The sequence below is a fragment of the Delphinus delphis genome, chromosome 6 (assembly GCF_949987515.2).
Source record: "Delphinus delphis chromosome 6, mDelDel1.2, whole genome shotgun sequence".
Lineage (NCBI taxonomy): Eukaryota > Metazoa > Chordata > Mammalia > Artiodactyla > Delphinidae > Delphinus > Delphinus delphis.
In genome coordinates, this window is record NC_082688.1 from 19,873,187 (window position 1) to 19,897,660 (window position 24,474).

Consider the following 24,474-nt stretch of genomic DNA (forward strand, 5'->3'; position numbering starts at 1 on the left):
ACAGATGACATGACTGTGTGTATAGAAAATCCTATGGAATACACACACACACACACACAACTATTAAAACTTATAAATAAGTTCAGCAAGGTTTCAGGATATGACATCAATATACTAAAAAAAATCAATTATATTTCTCTACGTTAGCAATGAACACTCCAAAAATTAAATTAAGGAAATAATTCCATTTATAAAAGCTTCTAAAAGAATAAAATACTTAGGAATAAATTTACAAAAGAAGTATAAGACTTGTACACTTAAAACTAAAAACATTATTGAAAGAACTCAAAGAAGACTTAAATAAATGAAGAGGCATCCCATGTTCAAAGACTGGAAGACAATATTGTTAAAACGGCAATATTCCCCAAATTGATCTAGATTCAACACAATCCCTATCAAAAGTCCTGCTGTCATTTTTGCAGATATTGACAAGTTGAGTCTAAAGTTTATGTGACACAGAATAGCCAAAACACTCTTGAAGAAGAACAAAGTTGGGGGGCTTAGACTTCCCGATTTCAAAGCTGTTATAAAGTCACAGTAATCCAGACAGTGTGCTTCTGGCACAAACACAGACGTACAGATCAATGAAATAGAATTCAGAATCCAGAAATAAACCCTCACATTTACAGTCAATTGATTTTTGACAAGGGTGCCAGGATCATTCAATGGGGGAACAAAGAGTCTTTTTAAAAATGGTGCTGAGATAACTGGATATCCACATGCAAAAGAATGAAGCTGGGCCCCTACCTCATACCACATACAAAAATTAACACAGAATGGAATACAGGCCTAAATGTAACAGTGAAAACTATAAAACTCTTATAAGCAAACAGAGGAGTTAAGTCTCTGTGACCCTGGGTTAGGCAATGATTTCTTACATATGACATCAGAAGCATAAACAATGAAAGAAAAAGTAGGTAGAGTCGTCATCAAAAATCTTTGTGCTTCAAAGGACAGCATCAAGAAAGTGAAAAGACAACCTACAGAATGGGAGAAGATATTTGTAAATCATACATCTATAGAGCCCTCGTATATAAAGATAAAAAGATCTCTTACAACTCAATAATAAAAAACCAAAAAAACCCAATTAAACAATGGGCAAAGGATGTGAATAGACATTTCTCCAAAGAAGATATTTAAATGGCCAATAAGCACATGACAAAGTGTTCAACATCATTTGTCATCAGGAATACACAGATTAAAATCACAATGACATATCCCTTAATGCACTAGAATGGCTATAATCAAAAAGTCAGATAATAACGAGCGTTATCAAGGATGTGGAGAAACTGGACCCCTCACACACTGTTGGTGGAAATGTAAAAATGGTTGTAGCCACTTGAGGAAACAGTATGGCAGTTCCCTAAAAGGTTAAATATAGAGTGACCAAATGACCCAGCATTTCTACTCCTAGGTATCTACCTAGTAGTTAAAAACATTGTAAAGCAATTATACTCCAATAAAGATGTTAAAAAAAAAAAAAATGTTCACACAGGGACTTGCACTTGGGCATTCACAGCAGCTTTATTCGTAACAGCCCCAAACTGGAGACAGCCTAAATGTCCATCTGTAGGGGGATAGATAAACAAATTGTGGTATATCCAAACAATGAAATATTACTCAGAAATAAAAAGAAATACTGATATCACAGAACAACAGGGATGAGCCTCAGAAGTATGCTAAAGTGAAAGAAGTGAGACACAAACGACTAAATATCATCTAATTCCATTTATACAAAATTCCAGTAAAGGCAAAACTATAACAAAAGAAAGCAGACAGTGGTTGCCAGGGTGGGGGCCTGGGAAAGGGACTTGCTGCAAAGGGAACTTTTTGGGTTGATGGTAACACTATACATTGTGCTTGTGATAGTGGTTAAATGACTATACGTTTGTCAAAACCCATCAAACTGTACTCTTAAAACTGGTGAATTTTATTTATGTAAATTATATCTCAATAAATCTGATTTTAAAATAGACTGAAAAGAAACCATTAAAAGAGTAACAGTTGGGCTTCCCTGGTGATGCAGTGGTTAAGAATCTGCCTGTCAATGCAGGGGACACGGGTTCGAGCCCTGGCCCGGGGGGATCCCACATGCTGCAGAGTGGCTAAGCCTGCACACCGCAACGGCTGAGCCTGCGCTCTGGAGCCTGTGAGCCACAACTGCTGACCCTCGCGCCTAGAGCCCGTGCTCCTCAACAAAAGAGGCCACTGCAGTGAGGGGCCCGTGCACCGTGGCGAGGAGTGGCCCCCGCTCGTCTCAACTAGAGAAATGCCCACGCGCAGCAACGAAGACCCAGTGCAGCCAAAAAAAAAACCATTCACTTTATAGCAGTACACCATATATATGCAATAAATAGTTGTAAAAAAAAAAAAAAAGTAACAGTGGCTAACTTTGAGTAGTGAGATTATGGCTGAGTCTTCATTTTGTAATTTCTCTGCATTTTCCCAATTTCCTTTAATGAACAGACCTCATGTGTAAAAAAGAGAAACACAAATTTTAAAACGGAAACCAGCAGCCATTCTTACTGACTTTCTCTGCTAGAGTACAGAGATTTGGAAGCCCGGGATTTGAACCAGGCTTTGGCTGAGTATTATAACCTTGAGTTAGGCACTTCAATTCTCTAGGGCTCAGTTTCCCCTCCTCCTTCCAAAATCCCGGGGCTGGGCAAGCTGCAGGGCGATTCCCTCATTCTCTGCCTTTCTGCAAGGCTTTGAAATTGGGATTACTCAACCTCTAATTAGATAATGATGTCTAGCATGGTTTATTAAAAAAATTTTTTTCTCCTTATCTCACAGATAATGCTGCTAAATGGGTGAGGTACTCAGTAAATGATCTACAGCTTGAGCTGGAAACAAGGTTTACTCAGTGCGGCTAACGCTGCGTACCAGTACCACAGATACACGTGCTCACACACGTACAGATACACAGACATCGGCAAAGGGCGGGATGCAAAGCTGGAATAAAGGCTGTCTCCCAAGGAGGGACCAGTTGCAGAAAGAAGAAAGCAGTTGTTTCTAGCAGGGGATGGAAAAAGAGAAAACTGCATTATTCAGTCTTATTTTAGAATGTGCTATAGCCCTTAATACTTTACATACATCATCTCCAGAACCCTCACCCAGCCTGTGGAGAATGGTGACGAGCCTACTTTACAGATGAGAAGATCGATGCCCAGAGAGGGGAAGTAGCTCAAAGGGATCAGAAATTAAACGTGGCCATTCCCAAATCCTACCACTCTGAGTTGCCAACTTGTTTGCCCCCTGGGAAAGTCCCCAGGCCTCACTTAGCTGCAATCCCCCGACTACTTGAAAAGAGGCTAGAAGAGATGACCTCTGAGGGGGCTTCCCCCACCCCTAATCCTCCACCCCATCTACGCTGCTGAAGAGGGTGTGTTCAGAGCACCGGCTCTGGAGCTCATGGGAGGGTCAGAATCCTGGTCTGATACTGTGGCTGCAGTGCCGTGGGCAAGTTACTTAGCCACTTTATTTTATTTTGAAATTTACACATTTTATTAAAAGAACAAAAAATAAACAACACAGAAACAGCACACTAAAATGAACTGCATAATGCACACTTCTAAACACAAACAAGCCAAACAGCACTATAACTTGGGAAAAAATCAAAGCATCTGCCCTACTGATAGCAGTTGAGGAAATGAGCTATTGCATTCTGGAGGCAAAACATTATGGAAACAGTGTATATTTCTTAAATATTATGATCATTGTTTAAATCATTAATTGTTGCACAGGACTAATCATTTTCTTATTGATAAGTAATTTTTAAGTGACATTTTTCTGCCCAAAATATGTGCTTCCATTTTCTATACTTAGCCCTTTTCACCTCAGTTTCCTTATCTATAAAGGCGAGCTAATGTGGACACAACTCAGAGGGATGTTCTGAGGATCAAATGAGCTAATACGTAAGAACTCAAACGATGTGAGGTACTTTTTACGAGCCATGCAACTTTGGGCCAGCGATTATGTTCTCTGAGCCTCAGTTTCTTCATCTGTATAATGGGGATGATAATGCCAGCCAGCTTGTTGAGGAGCCCGGCCTGACACACGGTAATCGCTCACTAAGTGTTAGCTATCTTTAGTATTATTGCCGCCAAAACCTGCTCCTAAGCTGTCACCAGGGGCCAGGCGGGTTCTCCTACAGCGCAGACGGGAAGTTTATTAGCGGGAATTACCCTGTGCCATTCAGCAGCCTCTTAATGAGATTGCTGTTATTCGAGGCTGATCCCCCTTATCAGCGGCGCTGTGAACTGCGCAGATCATGACGCTTAATTTCTCTCTATGGAGTCAATCCTTTAATCCCGACTCAGCCTGGCTGGGATTCAGCCTGGCTTTGCACTGGATTGCCGGCAAGGCATTCTCTGCCAGCACTGAACCAGAACAAAGCAGCCCACAGCTCTTCTCGGAAAACAAGTTGGGATGCTTGGGGGAGGTGGGGCGCCCGCAGGCGCACCCTTGATTTGCATGTTAATGGCCTCCGCCCAACTGCCTGAGGGACAGAGAGGCACTGGCACCCAGACTCTTCCCTAATTAGGGCTCAGCTTTCAGAGCCGGCAGAGGGGCAGAGGGTTTCAGAGGAGAAGGGAGCAGAGACGGGGCCGTGGGGGTCTCGGGCCCAAGCGCTGTGCTCAGGCAGTGGTCCCCAGCATCCTTCTAACTTTGGCTACTGGTTCCCCACGGGGTCAAGTCTAAGTGCTCTGAGTGCGTTCAAGGCCTTCCCTGGTGCAGGATGGCTGACAGCAAAGGCAAGCAGGAGCTGTGAGACACGTGAAGACAGAACCCTGGTGTAAGGGGGGCAGCTGGAGATTGCTGGTCTGTGTGCCCTTGTTTTAGAATGGAGACTCAGAGTGGGGGGGCACGACAAAGCTTCCTGCCTGAGGTCACATCAGTTAGAGAGGACTGGAACTCACGTGTCATGGCAGCCAATCCAGCTCTGCACTGATTTTATTTTATTATTATTATTTTAAAATTTTTGGGCCGTGCCGCGCAGCATGTGGGATCTTAGTTCCCCGACCAGGGACTGAACCCGCACCCCTTGCATCGGGAAGCACATATTCTTAGCCACTGGACCACCAGGGAAGTCCCTGCACTGATTTTAATGAGTACATTAGAAATAAATTATCTCCCTCCCACCCAAAATCATGCGAGTTGGTGCCTAGTGTACAGCAGATACCCAATAGATATACGCTGCATAAATGAAGAGGGGTCACACTAACAGAACAGCACCTGCCTGGAGAGCGTCTCGCCCTGTAATACTCTGTGCTAGTCAGGCCAGACCTGGAAGGTGATATGAAAGGTTCAGAAGCCTAAGAGAGACACAAGCAATAACTAACAACAACAACCACCGTGACAGCAGAAGTGACAGCAGCTAAGCAAACACTCAGTCTCTTTCCTGGTCAGCTCCTCTCTGGCCTTTACTGAGCCACCGTCTGTGTCAGGCGCTTTTCTCACATCACCTCCAATGCCTCCAGAGGATCACCCTACGGGAAGGGTGGCAGGGTCAGCGAGCTGTCTCCCCCATGTTCCCGTTTCCCTTGTCGGGCTGTCCCTGGGCAGGGCTCTGGAATTTGAGCATATATGTGTCCCTTGTGGCCTGAAGTGGTAAAGAAGGAAGTGTGCCTCTCTCCCCGCCCATCAGTCAGAGAGAGAGGACTCTGTGATCCAGGGAGGATGGAAACACAGGAAGGAAGGAGTCTGGGTCCCTGAATCTCCACGTGGAAGGCCGCGTGCATTAGGCTGTGATGTGGCTGAGAAGGAAGTGGTTATGTCAAACCACTGAGAATTTGGGATTTACCTGTTACAGCAAACAGTGTCTGCCTGCCTAAAACAGAGATCAGATCAGAAATCAGATCAGCTCGGTGCTCTGTGACCACCTAGAGGGGTGGGAGAGGGAGGGTGGGAGGGAGGGAGACGCAAGAGGGAGGAGATACGGGGATATATGTATAGGTACAGCTGATTCACTTTGTTATACAGCAGCAACTAACACACCATTGTAAAGCAATTATACTCCAATAAAGATGTTAAAAAAAAGAAAAAAAGAAATGAGTGCTACTATGACCAAAACCTAAAATTGGAGGCTGGTGGTCTCGCGAGGGAGCTGACATTATAAGCCGGACAGATGGCAAAACAGCTGATAAAAAGGGTGTCCAGACAGCAGACTCCTAGCTGTGGCGCTACAGCAGCAGTTCTCAAAGTGTGGTCCCGGACAAGCCGGGTGTGTGTGGCCTGAGGACCTGTCAGAAATGCGAGTGCTGGGCCCCGCCCTAGACCCACGCGTCTGAAGTTCAGAGTGCGGCCTAGAAATCTGTGCCGTCACCAGCCCTCCCGGTGACTGATGCACGCTCACGTTTGAGGACTGCTGCTTCGGGGGTATGACCGCGAAAGCAATGGGGCTCGCCACAGGCTGCCCCGGGCTGAGCCCTCTCCACTGCCCTCCCCTTCCTCCGCTCACCTGGGTCTCAAACCACACTCAACCCTACACACGCCCACGACTCTGTCCTGCCCAGCTCCTGTTTGGCCTCTAGGCTCCGGGCAGAGGTCACAATTTCTGGAAGCCTTCTCCAGCTCCGACCCCCTCTCTGGCTACGCTGCCAGCAAGCCAGCTGCCCCCGCAGGGCACAGACCGCCCTGACTTACAACGGAGTAACCAGGGCTCCCACGTCCTGGGACTGTTTTTTGGGAGAGCGGCCGCAGGCTGGCCCTGGCCGTCCCTGCCTTTCGCAGGATCTGAGGGTGGGAGGGATAAGGGGGGCTTCAGTACCCCGCCCCCGTCCACCGTGGGGCCCTTACCCGCGTGGGACTGCATGTGCTCCAGCAGGTTGTTGTAGAACTGGAACTGGATTCCACAGGCGCCGCACGTGTAGGGCTCTGCAGGGAGAAACGGAGCAGCCGTTTCAGGGGCAGCACGAACCCGGATGCCTTTCTGCTGGGCCGCAGGCAGCTTTGGAACTGGGCACCCAGACACACATGGGGGCTGTGCCCTCAGGGCTCTGGGCCTGTCTGCCCCCCTGTCACTAGCTAGTGAGGGAGAGGCTGCGGGGGAAGGAGCAATGGAGAGAGGAAGACTGGCAGATCAAGACCGCCGAGTGCAGTCAAGCGGCATTTATCGAGAGTTCACTGTGTGCCACACTGTTCCGGGCGCCGGGGACACTTCGGGACAAGAGCTCTCGGGGCGGAGACCACGTCTTATTTGTTCCACAGCCCACCTCTCAGCCGGTGGAAGCACACAGACAGCACTGTTTGCTGAGTGAACAAATGAATGAACGTATGAATGAACCAAAAACAACATAATGGACGTGGAGGGCAGTAAAGAGAAGGAGAGAAGGGGTGAGAGAAAGGGTGAGAAGTGGAGAAACACAGAAGAGCTAGAGAAGCAGGGATAAGACAGGAAAGGGAAGAGAAGCGGGCCGGAGGGCGGCAAGAATGAGAGCACATAGGAACGCGAGCACGCGTGCCCAGCAGAGGGACGTGGAAGGAAAAAGAAAGAGAGAAGAGAGCCAAAACGAGTAGGGAAAAGACAGCAGGAGGATGGCGGAGATGCGCTCGGAAGAGGCGTCCTGAGCCTGCCCCCGTGAGCAGGAAAGGGTGGCTTTGTTCCTGCAGGGCTGGGGGTGGCAGAGTCAGGACGCCCATGGTCACAGCTCTACCCGACACCTGTCCAAACTCCTCCACCCGCCTGGGCTGGGTCTCCCTGTGCCTCCACCTCCTTCAACTGGGTTTACCTGGGAGGGCGGCCCAGGTCTGATGCTCTGGGGAGGGCCCGAACGTGTGGCTGGCTGAGTTCATTCCCTACCCTGCCTCGCCCTCTCCAGCCCCCCGACAGGACCATCACTTACTCTGTAGGAGAGGGAAAGGATTGGAAATCAGGGGACTTGCAGTTTCTGCAAAAGAGAAACAGTTTAGCTAAGTCTCTTCTGGTTCTGGTGCTCGGAGATGACAGTCATTACTTCTGTCCTTAGGAAGTAGTGAGCCAGATGGGCTCTCGGAGGAGGAGGGGGCAGCTGGGGTGGGGCTGGGGCACGGGCAGGGCGAGATCAGCCGGGGCCATCCCTCCAGGACACCCCCAACTTTCAAAAAGTCAGCCCACAGAGCGCCAAGGAGAAAATATCCACGTGTGGCCGCCTGGTTCAGGACAGGGAGCTGGGAGCTGCTTCTAGGTCCTGGCACCGGGGTGGTACTGTCTGGCACCAAACACCAGAGAGGCCAAGGGAGGGCTGCGCTTTGAGGGCTTTTCTGTCTGCTGGCAGCTCCCCGCGCCTCCTGGCATGGTCAGCCGAGCCTCACAGGCAGGAGGCGGCAGAACGGGGCCAGACGGACTACACCGGGAATCCTGGCTCCACCACTCACAAGCTGGGCACCTGGGGCAACAATCAACGTCACCTGAGCCTCAGTTTCCTCATCCAAAAAGTGGGGATAACAATAACACTGACCCTCACTGGGCTGTGGTAAGGATGAAAACAGGTTAAGACACATACAGCTCTGAACACGTGCCAGGCACACAGTAAGCGCTCAATAAATGGTGGCTGCCGGCGGGAGCAGCGCTTCACACCGTCATTCCCAACTCTGAACATCGGCTCTGGTGGAAGGAGAGGCAGGGGGTGCAGCCTGGCTGGCTGGGAACAAAGGCTCCCGGGAGACCGCGGTTTCAGTCCTGGCTCTGCTGCTTATTCCTGTGTGGCCTTGAGCCAGTCACTCCAGTTCTTTAAGGCTCATCTTTTGGAGGGGCTGAGTGGGTTATAGCTTCCAAAAGGATGAAGCAGTTTGGAAAAGTCGACATGCTCTCTACGGTTTAAAGGATCGTGGCAACATTCTCGGGGCTCCCACGGCACACCTCACTCCCTTCCTCGGAGCACTTATTCATCAAATCACTTGGTTTACTTAAAAACACCACCACCTCCCAAACAGCCTACCATGTGAGTGTGTGAACTCTGCAGGGCACCCTCTGAATCTTCCCCACCACAGGGACGTGTGTGCCATGCCCATTCCACAGCAGAGGTGAGATCGAGAGGCGAGCTCAAGTCACCGGCTTGTGGATGGTGGAGCTGGGGTCGAGCCTCGGCTGGAGCTCAGATCACTGAGGAAGCTTGCACGTGCAAGTCTGCGCTCCTGGATGTTTCATAAAGCCCCTGACTGGTGGTCACGCCACGTGCATCATCTGTCTGCACCCAGGCAGGGCCCAGCACGGTGCTGAGCACAGGCCAACACCTAATCTGGTGAAGTAAACTTTAATTGAGCAAGAAAGTGAGTGATGGCTTACCTCAGTATAAAGGAAGTATCAAAACCTTTTTTACACCCTGCCCTGGCTGGCACTGTGCAGACCAGATTGCTGTGCCTTTCTCGGGCAGAGGCTGCTTGTGCTCACGCATGGCTCCGCCAGGCTGGCCCCAGGTCTGGCTGGGGACAGTGGCTTTCGGCTGCTCTAAGGTGCTCTAGGGTTCCACTAGAGTCCTGCAGGAGGCAACCACCAGGGGGCGCCAAAACACCACTGGGAACCTCAGGCAAGCCTACTTGGGCTGGTAGGGGCTGGAAGGGAACCTTTGGACGTTCCCAGGTCCAAAAGGGGACCAGAACTTGGGGCCTCCGGCTCTTAGGCCACAGCTCTCTCTACTGTACCCGCTTTGCTTCTTCTGGAAAAAAAAAATGGCTGTGATGTTCATCCTATAAACATAGCAATGGCTCAAAGGGGGCCATCCAAGTCAGTATATCACACAGGTCATGGGGCAGGGGAGTTCCTCTCTCCATGGGGAAGAGACAAAGAGGATCCACAGTCCCGGAGATGCTCCTGAGGCCCGGAGGGATGTCCCTCCCGCTTCTGCCTGCCGGGCTCTGGCCGCCCTCTAATGCTCTGCTCTCAGCCTCCTCCCGACACCCCGCCCCATCACGCACCGCAGAGGTCCCGCAGCGGACTGAGGCGGCAGCACAGGGTGACTGTCACGGGGCACACTCACCGCTGGAGTTTTGGGAACTGCTATTCGTCTCTTCAAAGTGGTTTTGTGCTTTGCCTTCTACCCTCCGACTGAAAGCGCTTTCTGCTGGGTGGGGAGAGGAGAGAGCAAGGAAACACCACGGTGATGGGTCAGCAACAGGTCCAAAGGGCGGGGCATGCCAGAGGGGGCTTGGGAGGCCAGGGACGCGGGAACTGCCCCGGCCCCTGGGCTGCTTGAGTGCCTGAGGCTTTATGCTGGGGAACCAGCAGAGGGATGGGCTCCAGAACCCCAAACCCCAAACCTGCAGTTCCTCAGGCTCACCTGAATTGCCTGATACCTCGTCAGGGTCCCAGGAGGTCCCCGACAGTGCCCAGGGTGGGTGGAGGTCCAGGCACGGGGGGGATGTGTGTGGGATGTGGGCGCACTCCTGAGCTCCAACTGATCGAGTAGATGGTACACAGGCCAGGGTCTCCCATCTCTGACCCCTGGGGAGCCACACGTGACACTAAGTAATCTGGATCTGCCACTCGCGACTTGCTCTGCCCGATTCTGCTGACACAGGCCCCACCAAGGAGCGGGGAGGGTGACAGACTGCTTCCTGGGGGTGGCTCCGGCAGAGAGGAGGGCCAGAGGGTGGAAGGGGTCCCTGGGTGGCAGAGATGTCATGATAGGCTGAGCCGGGTAGCCCCACACCCTGGGAGGCCAAAGACCAGGTGAGGTCTGGTCGGGGTTCACCGGGGGCAAGGGACTGGCTCCCTGAGTGATTCTGGGGTGTCTCCACTGACGTGCCTTCCTGAGTGGCTCGCCTTCTCCCAGAACTCTCTGTGAACGCCGGAGTCAGAGAAAGGGTCCAACCAGGTGGGAGACACCCACGTTCTGTCTCGAACGTCTGAGCCAGAAGGCGACGGCTTTTCCAAGCTGCTCAGTGGGGATGCTGGATGTGCCAGGATATAAAGGCTTCTGGGAACAAGTCAATCTGGGATGAGCAGCTGACCCAGCAGCATTTCTTAAGGAGAAACAGCTTGCATGAGGATATCAAAGGCTCTGAGAAGTTCGACCGGAGAGAGACCCATCTAGCTTCACTGAACCCGACCTTCCCAAATAGAATCGGCCACTGAAGCCCAATTAAAAATATGAGATTCCTTAACATCCTTCGAAAATGGTGATTCTGGGAAATGCCATTGTCACCCAGGCCACCCTACGCCAGGAGGGCAAGCACTCATACTATGGGAGCCGAGGTTCCAGACGGCCACTGGGGTGATGGGAAGGGAAGCCCCAGGTGGTTCCTATAGGCCCTGCTCAATTCCCCCGCCCCCGACTCTGACAGTGCCTCCTGAGGCAGCCTCCGCTTTGCAGAGGCTGTTGACAACATCACACACAAGACCCTCTCTTCTAACTGTGTCTGTAAAATGCCTGGACTGAGAGCTACACACCTGCCCACTTCAAGATACCATCTGTAAATTGGCAAAGAAAGCCCCTCAACTCTCCACCTAGGAAAAACGGGGGGACTCTTATTTACGAAGCACCTGCTATGGGCCAGGCACTGGTCCAGATGCTTTACATCCACATAATCCTCCAATCGCCCTATGAGGTCCACGCTGTCATGCCCATCTTATAGGTGAAAACACAGAGAGAGTGAGGTTGTCAAGTTCCTGGGCCTGACTAAGCTCCTAACCCTTTAAGATGGCAGAATAAGGAGATTTCATTCTTGGGACAGATGCTTCCTTTTTAAAAGGGGCTGGGGCAGGGAAGCAGTTCCTTCTGCCATCTTAAATCTCATGCATGCAGGGGACGGTTACCCATCTATGGAGGATTTTTGTGCAGCCTGACCAACACATTGGTACAATTCAGCACAACTAAGGTTGCAAACTCTTATAATTAGCCTCCTATGGCTCAGCTGGTAAAGCAGATTGTGATCAGCTACCCCTGCTATAGGCACCTCTGGCTGAAAACCAGCGAGCGGCTCCACAGGGGACATCCCCGCGCAGGCACGCGCGCGCACACACACACACACACACACACAAACACACACGCACGGGAGCGGCTGCCTGTTCTAGCATGACGGGGGCAGTGATGACTTCCAGCTCCAACAGCAGGCTCCGGCTCACAACCTGGTGTCCCCTGACCTGCGCAGCTAGTAGTCCAGGTGTGACACCCATCACAAGTCTTCCAGGTCACAAAAAGGCAGCCAAAGGCAAGCCCCATTGCTTGTGATGCTTACTTGGTGACTCTGGGCTCTGAGAGCTGCCATAGACCACACAGGCCCTACAGGCAGTTCTCTGCAGAAACTGCAGATGCAAAAACTCCCAGCCACAAGGTCGAGAGTAAAATCAAGATCTGAAAGCCGTGATCCCATTATTTAGTTGAGCGAGTATCTACCACCAATAAGTCCGTGACGACCAGCCTGTTTAACTGATTTATACCTACTGTTGCCAAAAAACAATGGCTACTAGCTCTTCTCTACACAGTAGCTGAACACCATTACCTTCAAAGTTGATTAACTACTTACTCTCCTTTCGGGAGATCTAAGCACTTAAGCATAGCTTCAAATATTTTTAAGAACCACGTCCTTGCTCCTGGTTAGCTTTCTGAACCAGAGGAAAGGCGAGCACCACTCATCACGTGGCTGTAATCGGTCCAGCCCCCTGGTTCATCTGAGTGAGTTCTCAGTTTGATCACTTGTATATTTTTAATGGATAACGTTGGGCCTCTTGAGGGTATCTGAAAGGCCCGTAGTCCCAGAATGACCAAGTCTTCACTCTACCCCACATCCCACATATCTAGGGAGAAGGCCCAAGGCTCTTTCCATCCAGGTGTGAATCAGGATTCCTGATTAGCTGGTACTCAGCACACAGTGTGTCTTATCATTCCCCGATAACTGGTAAGAAATGGCTGGTGTGCACGTTTCACTGCCTGTTCGCCCTTCCAGAGTCTGAGCCCTTTCTGCGTAGACTCAGACAACACTGGAGTGGGCATCCGTTGGCTTCCCGCTGGGCTATGGCTCACGGAGGGGTTTCCTGAACAGTGAGGGAGAGGGAGGCCAAGAGAACAGAGCTCCCAGCCAAACACTCTTCTTCACGGAGAGCAGCTCTTCGTAGAAATGAGTTTTTAGACTGGGTTTTCTGAAAAATGGGGGATGCGAACTCATGCCAAGAGGGTCCAGGCAGGTGACGTAAATGGATGAACTGGGCTGGATGTGAGACAGACAACAGTGTGATCACAATGAGACATGGCACCTGCCACGTGGCCACTGTATTGGGGAGGCAGGAGGGAGTGGTGGGGACTGTGGAAAACCGGAGAGCACACGCTCTACTGAAGGAGGCAGCTGTGGCTCGGCCCCAAGGCAACTGCTACCCTGAGGAAAGTGGGCCCAGGACTGCCAGATCTGACTTTTCAATGTAAGCCAGAAATCAAAAGTTTCATATATAAATCTCCTAATGCTCAAAGGTTGGCAATTAATTTGAAAGAATTTAAAACCCCTTAGGCCATGACTTGGGGAGAAAAACATTCTCCTACTTAAAAAAATTAGTTTGCAAACCATCTTGTACAACCCTCTGATTTAGGGTAAGGAAACCTAGACTCAGAGAGGCTAGGTGGCTTGCCGTGGTCACAGAGCCAGCCTGAGGCAGAGCCGGGACCCAGATTCGTCCCAGAGAGCTAGGGACCACCACCCTCGCTCTTGCAAGGGAACAATGACCCCGGGCACAGCTGTGGCAGGTGGGGAGAAGGGCGGGGAGTGGAGGAAGTGTGAGGGTAACATAGGCCATTGGTACCTGCAGTTGCCTTGCTTGCCGGAGATCCCGAATTTGGAGTGCGGAACGTCGGGGTTTGGGTGGCTGGAGGGGTGCGGTGTAAGAGGGTAGCGCATCGGACCACGGAGGCCGGAGCCTTTTTCCCCGACTGGTTCGTCTGGGTCTTCGCTGCCACGAAGCGTGGAGACGGGGAGACCTCTGGATGCGAACACTCAGACCCCGTGTCTGGATCGTCCGGTGGCTCCCACCCGGGGGCAGTACCTGAGAGGGTCACGCTCTCAGTTGCCGAGGGAGCTTGGAACCGACCAAGTACCCCTACGCTCGAGGACCAAAACTTCTTGGTCCACAGAGAGCAAGGGCTCTGGCTCCCACCTGGAGCCTGAGAAAAGTCTGGGAGTCTAGAACCTTCCCCAGCTTCTCCTCGAGGGAAGCCTGATCGCCAGCTCACACTCAGCATTACTTGGAGGCCACTGACCAGCCCACTGGCTGGGTCACCCATAACCCTTGACCAACCCAGGCTCTGCGTGTCTAAGAACTCGGCCTGTGACCCACGCTTGGGGCACTTGAATTAGTCGACCCAGGCTCAAATGCATTTTCTAAAATGCTGACTCCTGAGCCTCTTTTCCTTCCAAGGCAGGCTGGCTCAGCAGTAACGATAGACGACAGAGAGGCAGAGACGTGCAGGGTTGATTGATGGGAGAGGGGAAGAGCAGAGGGCCCAATGTCGCCCCACGGTCTTACGGGAAGGGGCTCGTGGAACTCCTGGGCACTGCCTGGGATTGACAATCTCAGGGGACAGTGCTTGACCCAACACCTGACGCTTTATTGGAAATCAGTGCAGCAGCTCCCTGGTGGGGTTAGGGGCAGCCTGTGTCACCATTTCCCACACCTCCTGCCTCCCCTGCCCGCCTTCTCTGCAGAAACTGGAGTTACTGAGAACAGGGGTGGGGGGCCCTGACCCTCAGCGGGTCTCCAGCTCGGCTGGTATCAGGTGGCAGCCTCCTGCACGCTGCCCGGAGACGTAGTTACCGGGGTGGCAAGCCCCTGAATGTGGCCACAGTGCCACCTTCCAACCGAAAGGGGAGACAGTGGTTTCACTCAACTGCAACTCTTCCCGGAGAGCAAGAGTGGACCAGACGGCAAGAGAAGGGACCCCTCCGGGGCTGACCGGGGGCTCACGGAAGCCACCGGCACTGGGAACATCTCAAGGGCACCACCTTGCCGCAGAGCCTGGCCGGAGCCTGGGAAGGACGCTGCCCTGCTGCCTGCCTCAGGGGCAGAGGAGAGACCTTCTTACACCCCTGCTCCCAGGGCAGTGTCCATCCTGGGCACCAGACGCTGCGCCCACGGCTCTCATAGCCAAAATAGACGGGCGCTCCCTGACCCTCCACCTCTGCCCACTCCTGGCCGGAGGAAGCCCAGGCCCAGAGACGCAGGAATCAGGGCCTTGTTCAAGGTCACACGGGACCCAAGGCCCTGAGGTGAGCTCAGAGGACTCAGGCTGGCCCCCCTTGTCCCTCTGGGGAGGTCACTGCCTTTCCACCTCAGTAGCAGCCAGATGCCAGGAGCTGGGGATGGGGCGTCCTTTGGTCGTGGCCCCGTAAGCAAGCCCTCACCTGCCCCCCCCAAGCCCCAGGAGGAATCCCCCAGGCTCAGTCTGTGGAGAACACGGGTGTCCCCCGCCACTCCTCTTCCCCGCCACCCCACTCTCCAGATTCTCACTTTCTCAATCAGGAACTGGAGACGGGTGGGTGGGGAAGGATACTTACATATGATCCCCCTTTCTCCCCCCCTCCCTTTCAGAGTGAAAGACCTTGAAGGTCCCGAGTTCAACCGGAAGGGTGGCTCATCTCCCAATTCTCAATTGTTTTTTTCTTAGCCACGGGATAAACCTACACATCAAACTCTGAGGGAGGCGTCCAGCGTCCCATCTCTGATTTCTCCCCTGTCTCCCTGAAGCGCAGTTTGGGGACCACAGCTTGTGGTTCGCTGTTTAACGGAAGCAGCCCTGAGTGTGCGGTGAGCCTGACCCACCTCTGAATCTCGTCTGTCACCTCCGGCTTCTGCGGTCTTGGACTCTTTATTCCCCTCTTGGCCTCACTTTTCCCACCTCACCTCCACTGATGAGAGCAGGACACCCATCTCTGCACTACCAGCCTCACGGGGATTTTGTGAGAATCCACACAGGTCACGGAAGCACCTTGACCGGTAAACTACTCTTCAGATGCAAACAGTTATTAATGGTATTTTTTAGGAATAAGGAAACCAAGGCCCAGAATGGTTAATAAGTTTACAGCCACACAGAAAGTTAGTGCCAGGATGGGACGGGGGCTCAAGCCTGCCAGCTTCTCATGGAGGTCTTTGCACAGGCCATGTGGTCCCCTTAGGCACTAACACACCCCCGGGCACCTGGGCACAAGGGACAGAGAATTTCTGAGCAATAAACAGAGCGTGTTGCTTCCCCTCTTAGGCCTCGTCTCCACCCGCAGAATGGTTTCTAGGAGACCCTCTGGACCAGATCTTTTCATGGTCTGCGAGCCTGCTGTCAAAATCCTGGCGTTCCGTGTGGGAGAGCCCCTCCTTCCCCGTGGCAGGGAGCTCAGGACACCCAAAAGCACATGATACAGTAAACCCTTGCCTGGGGCCTGCCCACTTCTTGCCCTCTCAGTCAACCCCTCTCTCTTCCAAGTTTCATGGCCTTTGCTCATGGTATCCCCTCTGCCTGGAATGTTCTTCCCTCCAGTTTCTGCCTGGATTACTACTGCTGGTCCTACATACCTCCACCTAAACATCACTTCCTCCGGAAGCCCTCCCTGATACCCCACCTGGTCATTTATCTTCCAGTCGCCTCCCTTGTTCCCTTCCAAGATCTGACTGCCACCAATGATGACCCAGGGTGTGATCTTTGATCAATGCCTCTTTCCCCATTACCCTGTATGTTCCGTGGGGGTAGGGACTCTGCCACTTTGGTCCAACCACGCACTCAGTGCCTGGCACATTCCCTAACACACAGGAAGTGCTCAACAGATACTGTGGAACCAGGAATCAAAGCACGAATGGCTCAGAAGCACTTAAACAGAGCACATTAAATATGGGATGCCCAAGAGAGGGCGAAAGAAGCTTCTCACATGTTATCCTCCCACTGGTACCAAGGGTATAAGGCAGCTAGGGACAAAGAGGCTCAGAGAGGTACGGGCACCATGCCAGGGTCACAGAGGAGATCAGTGCCGAGCCAAGATAAACTTCCCAGGCTCCTAACTCATTTCACTCAACCTTTTGCTCCATCTGTTGACTTTCTCACATGGAATGTTATCAGGCTGATATTCCTACCTGGGCTCTCACTGAGAAAGGAAGAAAGCAATTCAGACTGGCAGACTGGCCTAGTAAGAAAGGTATGAGATATTTACACATAAGAGATATTACAAGTAAGACAGCACGTGGTCTCTTCTTTCTGTAAAGCTGAAAATTTAACTGGAACAGAAATTCAGATACTATAAGGATTCAAGAAAGGTAACCACGCAGCGGAGAGGCAGGGAAGACCAGAGGATTTCCCTGAAACCTTTAACGCAGTAGAGGGGGGTGGAAACGCATTGGAGGCAAAAGGGAATAGGGTGCTCAAAGGCTAGAGGAGGGAATGCAAGGGAGAGGTGATGCAAGAGGAATCTCATTTGGGAACCACTGCTCACAGATTTCGTCTTAGAAAGAGAACTGGAGACCTTACACTTCTGGCCATGATGGTATGTATACCTGGTACAGGACTAGCCCTCCTCCAGATTCAGCTGTAAAGCTGGACAAAATGCATGGAACAAGAACTTTCAGACTCTGAATGTAGATGGTGCAAGACTGTGATTCATGAAAGAAGACCTGCTCTGAGCCCCAGGATCACCCCAGCTCTCTGCTAGGATAGACCCTCTGGACCACAGCACAGAGGTAGAGCTGGAAGGATGCGCTGTAATCTCACTGATCTGAGAGACAGTGATCAGAGTTCAGGGCTTCTGAGGCAGCTGGAATTGACAGGGAAGAATAACAAAGAGGAGGCAATTGTGCAAAAAAACAACTCCAGAAACGGGCAGAGGGGCCCCTTGAAGTCTCTGGCTGAACACCAAACTGTATTTGTACAGAGGGAGCCTCTGCAAAGACTGGCAACCAACAGCTGCTTGGGGGGGGGGCGGGGGATGCGGGGAGCTGACTGAAGATTCAGAGGTGGCAAAAGGCAAGGAGATGTCTGAGTTCCACCTGCCAGAGGAGAGATCTTGCTGAATACCTCCAGCATTCAGTTGAGACCCAGAAAAGCCATGCCTCAGAAGGATTACTCTAACCCTAGAATAAGGACTGCTCTGGAACTGCCCTAACACAGCTTTAAAACAAGGCTTTGAAGTATCGAGTTGATCTGTAAGTAGATGAACTGCCTGCCAGATGCCAGGACAAAATTCAACACTTTTTAGAAGAAGACAACAAAATCCACACACTCAGCAACACAGCATATGCATCCACAATGTTCAGCACAGAATAAAAATTTATTTGTTAGGGGAAGTGGGAAAATGTGAGGAATAATCAAGAGAAAAAAAATCAACAGGAACATAAAGAAATGACAGGGATGATGGCGTTAGCAGCCAAGGACCTTAACACGGCTATTATAAATATGCTCAAACACTTAAAGGATAATATGAATATAATGAAAGAAACAATGTAAAAAGGAACCAAGTGGAAATTACAGAGACGAAAAATACGATAGCTGAAATGTAAAATTCACTTGATGGACATTTCTAATGAAACAAGTAAGACCGTAGAAGAAAAGATCAGTAAACTTGTACACAGGACACTAGAAATTATCCAAATTGAAACACAGAGGGAAAACAAGGCTGGAAAACTGAACAGAGCTTCAACTGATGATCTGTAAACATCATAAAACAATCTAATATATATGCAATTAAAGTCTCAACAGGAGAAGGAAGAGATTGGGGAAGAAAAATATTTGCAGAAATACTGGCTGAAAATTTTCCAAATCTGAGGAAAACTATAAACCCACTGATCTAAGAAGCTCAGTGAAGCCCAAACAGGATAAACACGAGGAAAACTATACATCGTAATCAAACTGCTGAAAATTAGTAATATAGAGAGATATTTAAAAGCATTCAGAGAAAAGAGACCCATTAAATACAGAACGACAATCAGAATGATCTCTGAATTCTCATCAGAAACAACATAAGCCAGAAGATAAAGGAATGACATTTTTAAAATGCTGAAAGAAAAATATCTCAACCTAGAATTTCATAGCCAAAGAAAGTATCCTTCAAAAGAAAAGGTGAAATAAAAACACTTTCAATTAAGAGAATCTTTCATCAACAGACCTACAGTATAAGAAATGTTGGGCTCCCCTGGTGACGCAGTGGTTGAGAGTCCGCCTGCCGAGGCAGGGGACGCGGGTTCGTGCCCCGGTCCGGGAGGATCCCACATGCCGCGGAGCGGCTGGGCCCGTGAGCCATGGCCGCTGAGCCTGCGCATCCGGAGCCTGTGCTCCGCAACGGGAGAGGCCACAACAGTGAGAGGCCCGCGTACCGCAAAAAAAAAAAAAAAAAAAAAAAAAAATCCATGTAATTTACCACATTACCAGAATAAAAGATAAGAATCATAGGATCATCTCAACAGATGCAGAAAAAACACCTAACACCAATTTCTGATAAAAACTTTCAGTAAATTAGAAATAGAAGGTAACTTCCTCAACTGACAAAGGGGCATCTATGAAAACCTATTTTAGCTAACATAATACTTAATGATGGAAATGATCATACTTAACGATGAAAAACTGAACCCTGTGACTGGAAACTAGGCAGAGATATCCACACATTTCATTTATTCAGCATTGAACTGGAGGGTCCTAATCAGCATAATGGGGAAGAAAGAGAATAATAAAAGGAATACAGATTAGAAAAAAAGAAGTAAGGCTGTCTTTATTAGCAGATGACATCAGTATGTACAAGAAAAATTCAGATAAATTTAGAAAAAAGCTAAGAGAACTAATAAGTGAATTTAACAAAGTTGCAGGATACAAATTCAATATATACAAAAATCATAGCAACAAAAACTGGAAAATAAAAAAATCACAGTAGCATCAAAAAACCCCATAAAATACTTAGATATAATTTAATGAAATATGTAAAAGACCTCTGCTCTGAAAATACAAACTATTGCTGAGAGAAATTTAAATAGACCTAAACCAATGGAGAGATACACTATGTTCATGAAGTGGAAGATCGACTATTATTATGATGTCTATTCTCCCCAGATTGGTCGATAGATTCAGTGTAATCCTAAACAAAATCCCAGCTGGATTTTTTTGTGGCAATTGGCAATAAGACTAACATTTATATTGCAAGGCAAAGTTCCTTGTTTTAAGAAAAATATTCTTAAAAATACACAAGGTTGAAAAACTGAGAGTACCTGATTTAAGACTTACAGTAAATAAGACCATGTTGGCACCAACACAGGCAAATAGATCAGTGGAACAGAAATAAACTCACACGTACTTACGCATTCAACTGATTTTCAACAAAGGTCTCAATGCAATGTCATGGAAAAAGGACAATCTTTTCAACAAATGGTGTTGGAACAACCAGTCATATGGAATAAAGTTAATCTCAAATCATACCTCTCATCATTCACAAAAATTAACTTAAAATGGATCAGAGACTTAAATGTAAAAGCTGAAAGTACAAAGATTCTAAAAGATAATAAAGAAGAATATCTTCACCACCTTGAGGTAGGCAAGGATATCCTGAGTAGAACTGAGAAAACACTAACCATAAAAAAACTGATAAATTAGACTTCATTAAAATGAAAAACTGCTCATCAAAAGATACTATATGAAAATCAACAGTCACACCAAAGACTGAGAGAAAATGTCCACAAAATATATATTTGATAAAGACCCTGGATCTAGAGTATACAAAGAACTCCTCCAATTTAACAATAAAAAGACAAACAACCCAACCCAAAAAAATGGACAGAAGACTTAAACAGTTTCCAAAGTAAAATATACGAATGGTTAATAAGCAAATGAAAAAGTGCTCAACATCATGAGTCATCAGGAAAATACAAATTAACACCACAATGAAATACCACTACACACTCACCAGAGTGGCTTCCTACCACCAAATTGTTGGCAAGAATTTGGAGCAAGTGCAACTCCCATCTGTGGCTGGTGGGAGTGAAAGGCGCTAGTGAAAGGCGCATTTCCCAGTCATCTTGGGAAATGGTTTGTCAGTTCTTAAAAAGGTAAACATACTCTCCCCTATGACCTATCAATTCTACTCCCTGGAATTTATCCAAGAGAAATGAACACAGAAAGCCTAGTACAAGCATTTTCAATAGCAGCTTTATTCATAATAGCCTAAAACTGGAAACAATTCAAATGAACAAGCCAATGGCTCAACAAACTGTGGTACTTGCGCACAACAGAACATTGCTCAGCAGTAAAAAAAAAAAGAATGAACTGATATATACAACATGTATGAATCTTAAAAACATTTTGCTAAGTGAAAGCAGTCAGACCCCAAAGAGTACATATTATATGACTCCATTTCGTTACACCTCCTTCCAGTCAGTCTACGTCTCTCTGGATGCTCTCAGGAGACCCAGGGTCTCTCAAGGCCTGGCCCTGAGTACCACTTGATGAAGCCATCAAGTCCAGCCCCCAATTCCACACAGAACCCATGGACATACAAATATCTAGATCCAAAGGCCACTGGAGGGGCTATTTCTTGGTCAGCTTTGGAGAATCAATCCTCTGTTGGATCTAACCTAAATCTCTCTCTGTAATTTTAAACACAGATGATCACGGAGTCCCTAGACTTCACTAATAAAGAAGAGATGCACTCAACAAACAGATGCAGAAAGACAAAAAGAGTTCACGATAGAGAGAACAAGAAAATGAGGAACAGAGAAAGAGCAGACAGCCTTTCAGGAGAGAAGTACCTGGATGTTAGGGAAGTAATCAGGGTACAAACGAAGCACCCCTTCCTGCTGTACCATCTGACATGTGATGCAGGAGAACTTCATGGTTAAGAGTATGGGCCTGGAGGGTGCCTGTCAGGGTTCAAGCCAAGCTCCTCCTCTTATCAACTCCATGACCTTATTCAACTTGTTCCAGCAAGAGCCATTTGGGGAAAGAGCAGAAACAGCACTGAAGGTTTTCTCCAAAGGCTGAAACCCAAGTTGCAGGATGGCTTTGTAACTAACACCTAACCGTAAGTGCATTCTGCGTAGCAACCCCTCTGGGCACCAGGCAGCGGGGCAGTTGCTGCTTCCCCGGAGAGCACAGGTAAGCAGGTACCCACACACAATTGCCCCGTCCCTGCCCATGGAGAGCGGGATCCCCAGAGGGGTCTGAGCCATGGAGCTCAAGCCACAGCCCTGATGCTCCAGCACCAGCACCGTGAGTGGGTCAAATGGATGGGTTAGTGCCCACCCAGTGTAAGCTGTGGCCTCTCCCCCCCACACAGGACCTGGCCATGTGGTGGGCAATAAATAACCCGTACATGCTTAGCGTGGGTGGCAGGAGAGGCTCCTGTAATCGCGCCACTGCAGATGCCTGCCTGAGGGTCTCCTTATACTGGAGATGGCTGGAATCCAGACCCCTGGGCTGAAGAGACCTCGAGAGCTCCCACAGGTGGGAAAACTGAGCCCAGAGAACGGAAGTGACAGGTCCAAGGTTACCCAGCAGTCAGGGGCCGAGCAGTATGAGAACCTTAGCCCAGTATTCCACCTAAGGATGGGTGCTCCCCATCTGAGGGAGACCCCTCAGTCCTGCCGCTCTGCGCAGCAGGCAGGACTTCCTGGGGAAGCCACCTCCTCCACCGCCTGAGCTCTGGACACCCCTCCCTGCCCACCTGAAAGCCCTCAGGGGCCCAGGGGCCTGTGCTGCTACCGGAGGGTTGGGCCCTCTAGGCACCTTGCACCCTGATGACCTTGCATAATCCCTTCCCCTCCCTGAACCTAAACCTTCCCATCCACGGACTGTGGAGTGGGATCCCCATAGCTCTTTTGTGAAAAACAAAAGCAGGGATACTCCCAAATACCTCTTAAACACCCCGCCCTACTGCCCTGCAATGTGGTTAAGCCCCGCCCTGTCTGAACTTTGGCTGAGGACTGAGGGCCCTCTTAGCTCATATACTTGGGGATCTAAGGATACAGACCCCTCTGACATCCAAAAGGGAAGCTGGGAAATCAGCGGCATGGGGAGAATGGAAGGCCAGGATGTCCCTGTGGGAAGGATCCTTAGAACCCTTTCCCTCCCAGGCCAGGGGAGGAGGGAGAGATTGGGGCCTGCCCAAGGCCACACACATGCCTGTGACTCCACTGGGACTAATACCCGGGGCTTCTGAGGCCAGCCTGGCACTCCTTCTGACTTCTTACCCTTTCTACCTCCAAGGGCAAAGCTGTCTTGTCTAACTGACCATCCTCTAGCCTGGGTTAGGCCCTGCACTGGTTCAGACTGAAGCTGCATTACATGGTGCTGCCTTTGGGGGTGGCGACTCAGGAACCACACCATTTGGAGGTGCTTGGAAGAGGTGAGGACAAGGCTGCTGAACGACTTGGGTGAAGGATGCCCACCCTTCCTAACCCCAAATCCACATGGGCCCAGGCCTCTGAGACCACCAGGGGAGGACTCAGACTTTCCTGGCTGAAGGGTGGGGCTTTCCCTGCTCCTGCAGTCAGGTGGCCCCAGGTCACACCTGGACACCTAGAGGCTAACCCAGAACAAGTTCACCTGTGCTTTCACCCTCCCCTGGCAAAACTCCAGAGCCTCAGCCTATGGCTGGCCCACCCTTCCCCCAACCAGAGAAGGTACTCACTGATGGGGGCGTGTAAGGCCACGTGCTCCTGGTAGGGCGTGTAGTACTTGTACTGCTTTCCGCAGAATTCACAGGTATAATTGCCGGTTTCTGTCCAAGGAGAGGAGAGTGTGGGAATGGGTGCCTGTTCCCATCCAGAAGTAGCAGCTTGCTCCCTCCCCACAAACCCCTCCTCATTCTGGGACCACCAACTAGAATCAGGAGCCCCCTTGAGTCAGACCGCCAGGGTTCAAATCCCAGCTCCTCTATTTCAAGCTGTGTGACTTTAGGCAAATCTAATAACCTCTCCGTGCCTCAGTTTTCCTATCTGTAAAATGGGGCAATGATAGGACCACCTTATAGGATTGCTGTGAGGATTAAATTTGTATGTCACATGCTTAGAACAGTACCTGGCACACGCTGTCCTCCTCCATCGCTCCACCCCCAGGCCCCGGTGCTCAGGAAATGGGTGGTGTCCTGAGTTGACCTCCAGTGCCAACCTCTTTATCAGCCCCTTTTCAAGCCTTGCCCTCTGCAATGGCCACATGTGGGTCACCTTGTCTCCAGGGTCTTCCCTGCCCCCAAACGCCCCCCACCCCCTGGCAGAAGGGGCCACGTCTTCCTCTTGGGTCCCACCGGACTTCATCTTTACCTCTCTTTTGGCACTGCCTAACTTCTTTCTTCTTAAAAATTTCTGATGTAATATTGTTCACTGGGGGAAAATTATAAAATACTGATAAATACAAATACAAAATTTTAAATATAAGAGAAACTTCAATCATCTATAATCCCCCAAAAAGAGTAGCAGCTACCCCACAGGGTGGAGCATTCACCTGGCCACTTGCCCCAGACCCCACCCTGCACTCCCATCTCATCTCTCACTGACGTCAGCCATCTCATCTCTCACTGACGTCAGCCGTCTGGCTTCTACGGGCCTTGAATTAGCCGGCC

At 49.9% G+C, this 24,474-nt stretch overlaps 1 protein-coding gene across 3 annotated transcripts in view; it reads right to left on the minus strand.

The window, feature by feature from the left end:
• ZNF618 (zinc finger protein 618) overlaps positions 1-24,474 on the minus strand; it is a 184,753-nt gene that overhangs the window by 15,178 nt on the left and 145,101 nt on the right. Inside the window, exons 9-14 of one of the 3 annotated variants that reach the window (XM_060014279.1) lie at positions 24,176-24,235; positions 23,545-23,634; positions 13,712-13,951; positions 9,960-10,043; positions 7,848-7,892; positions 6,802-6,879 (exon numbers count right to left, since the gene is read on the minus strand). In XM_060014279.1, the coding sequence (XP_059870262.1) occupies positions 6,802-6,879; positions 7,848-7,892; positions 9,960-10,043; positions 13,712-13,951; positions 23,545-23,634; positions 24,176-24,235 (597 nt within the window). The remainder of the gene's footprint in view (positions 1-6,801; positions 6,880-7,847; positions 7,893-9,959; positions 10,044-13,711; positions 13,952-23,544; positions 23,635-24,175; positions 24,236-24,474) is intronic. The other 2 variants (XM_060014278.1, XM_060014277.1) reach the window with 2 other exon arrangements.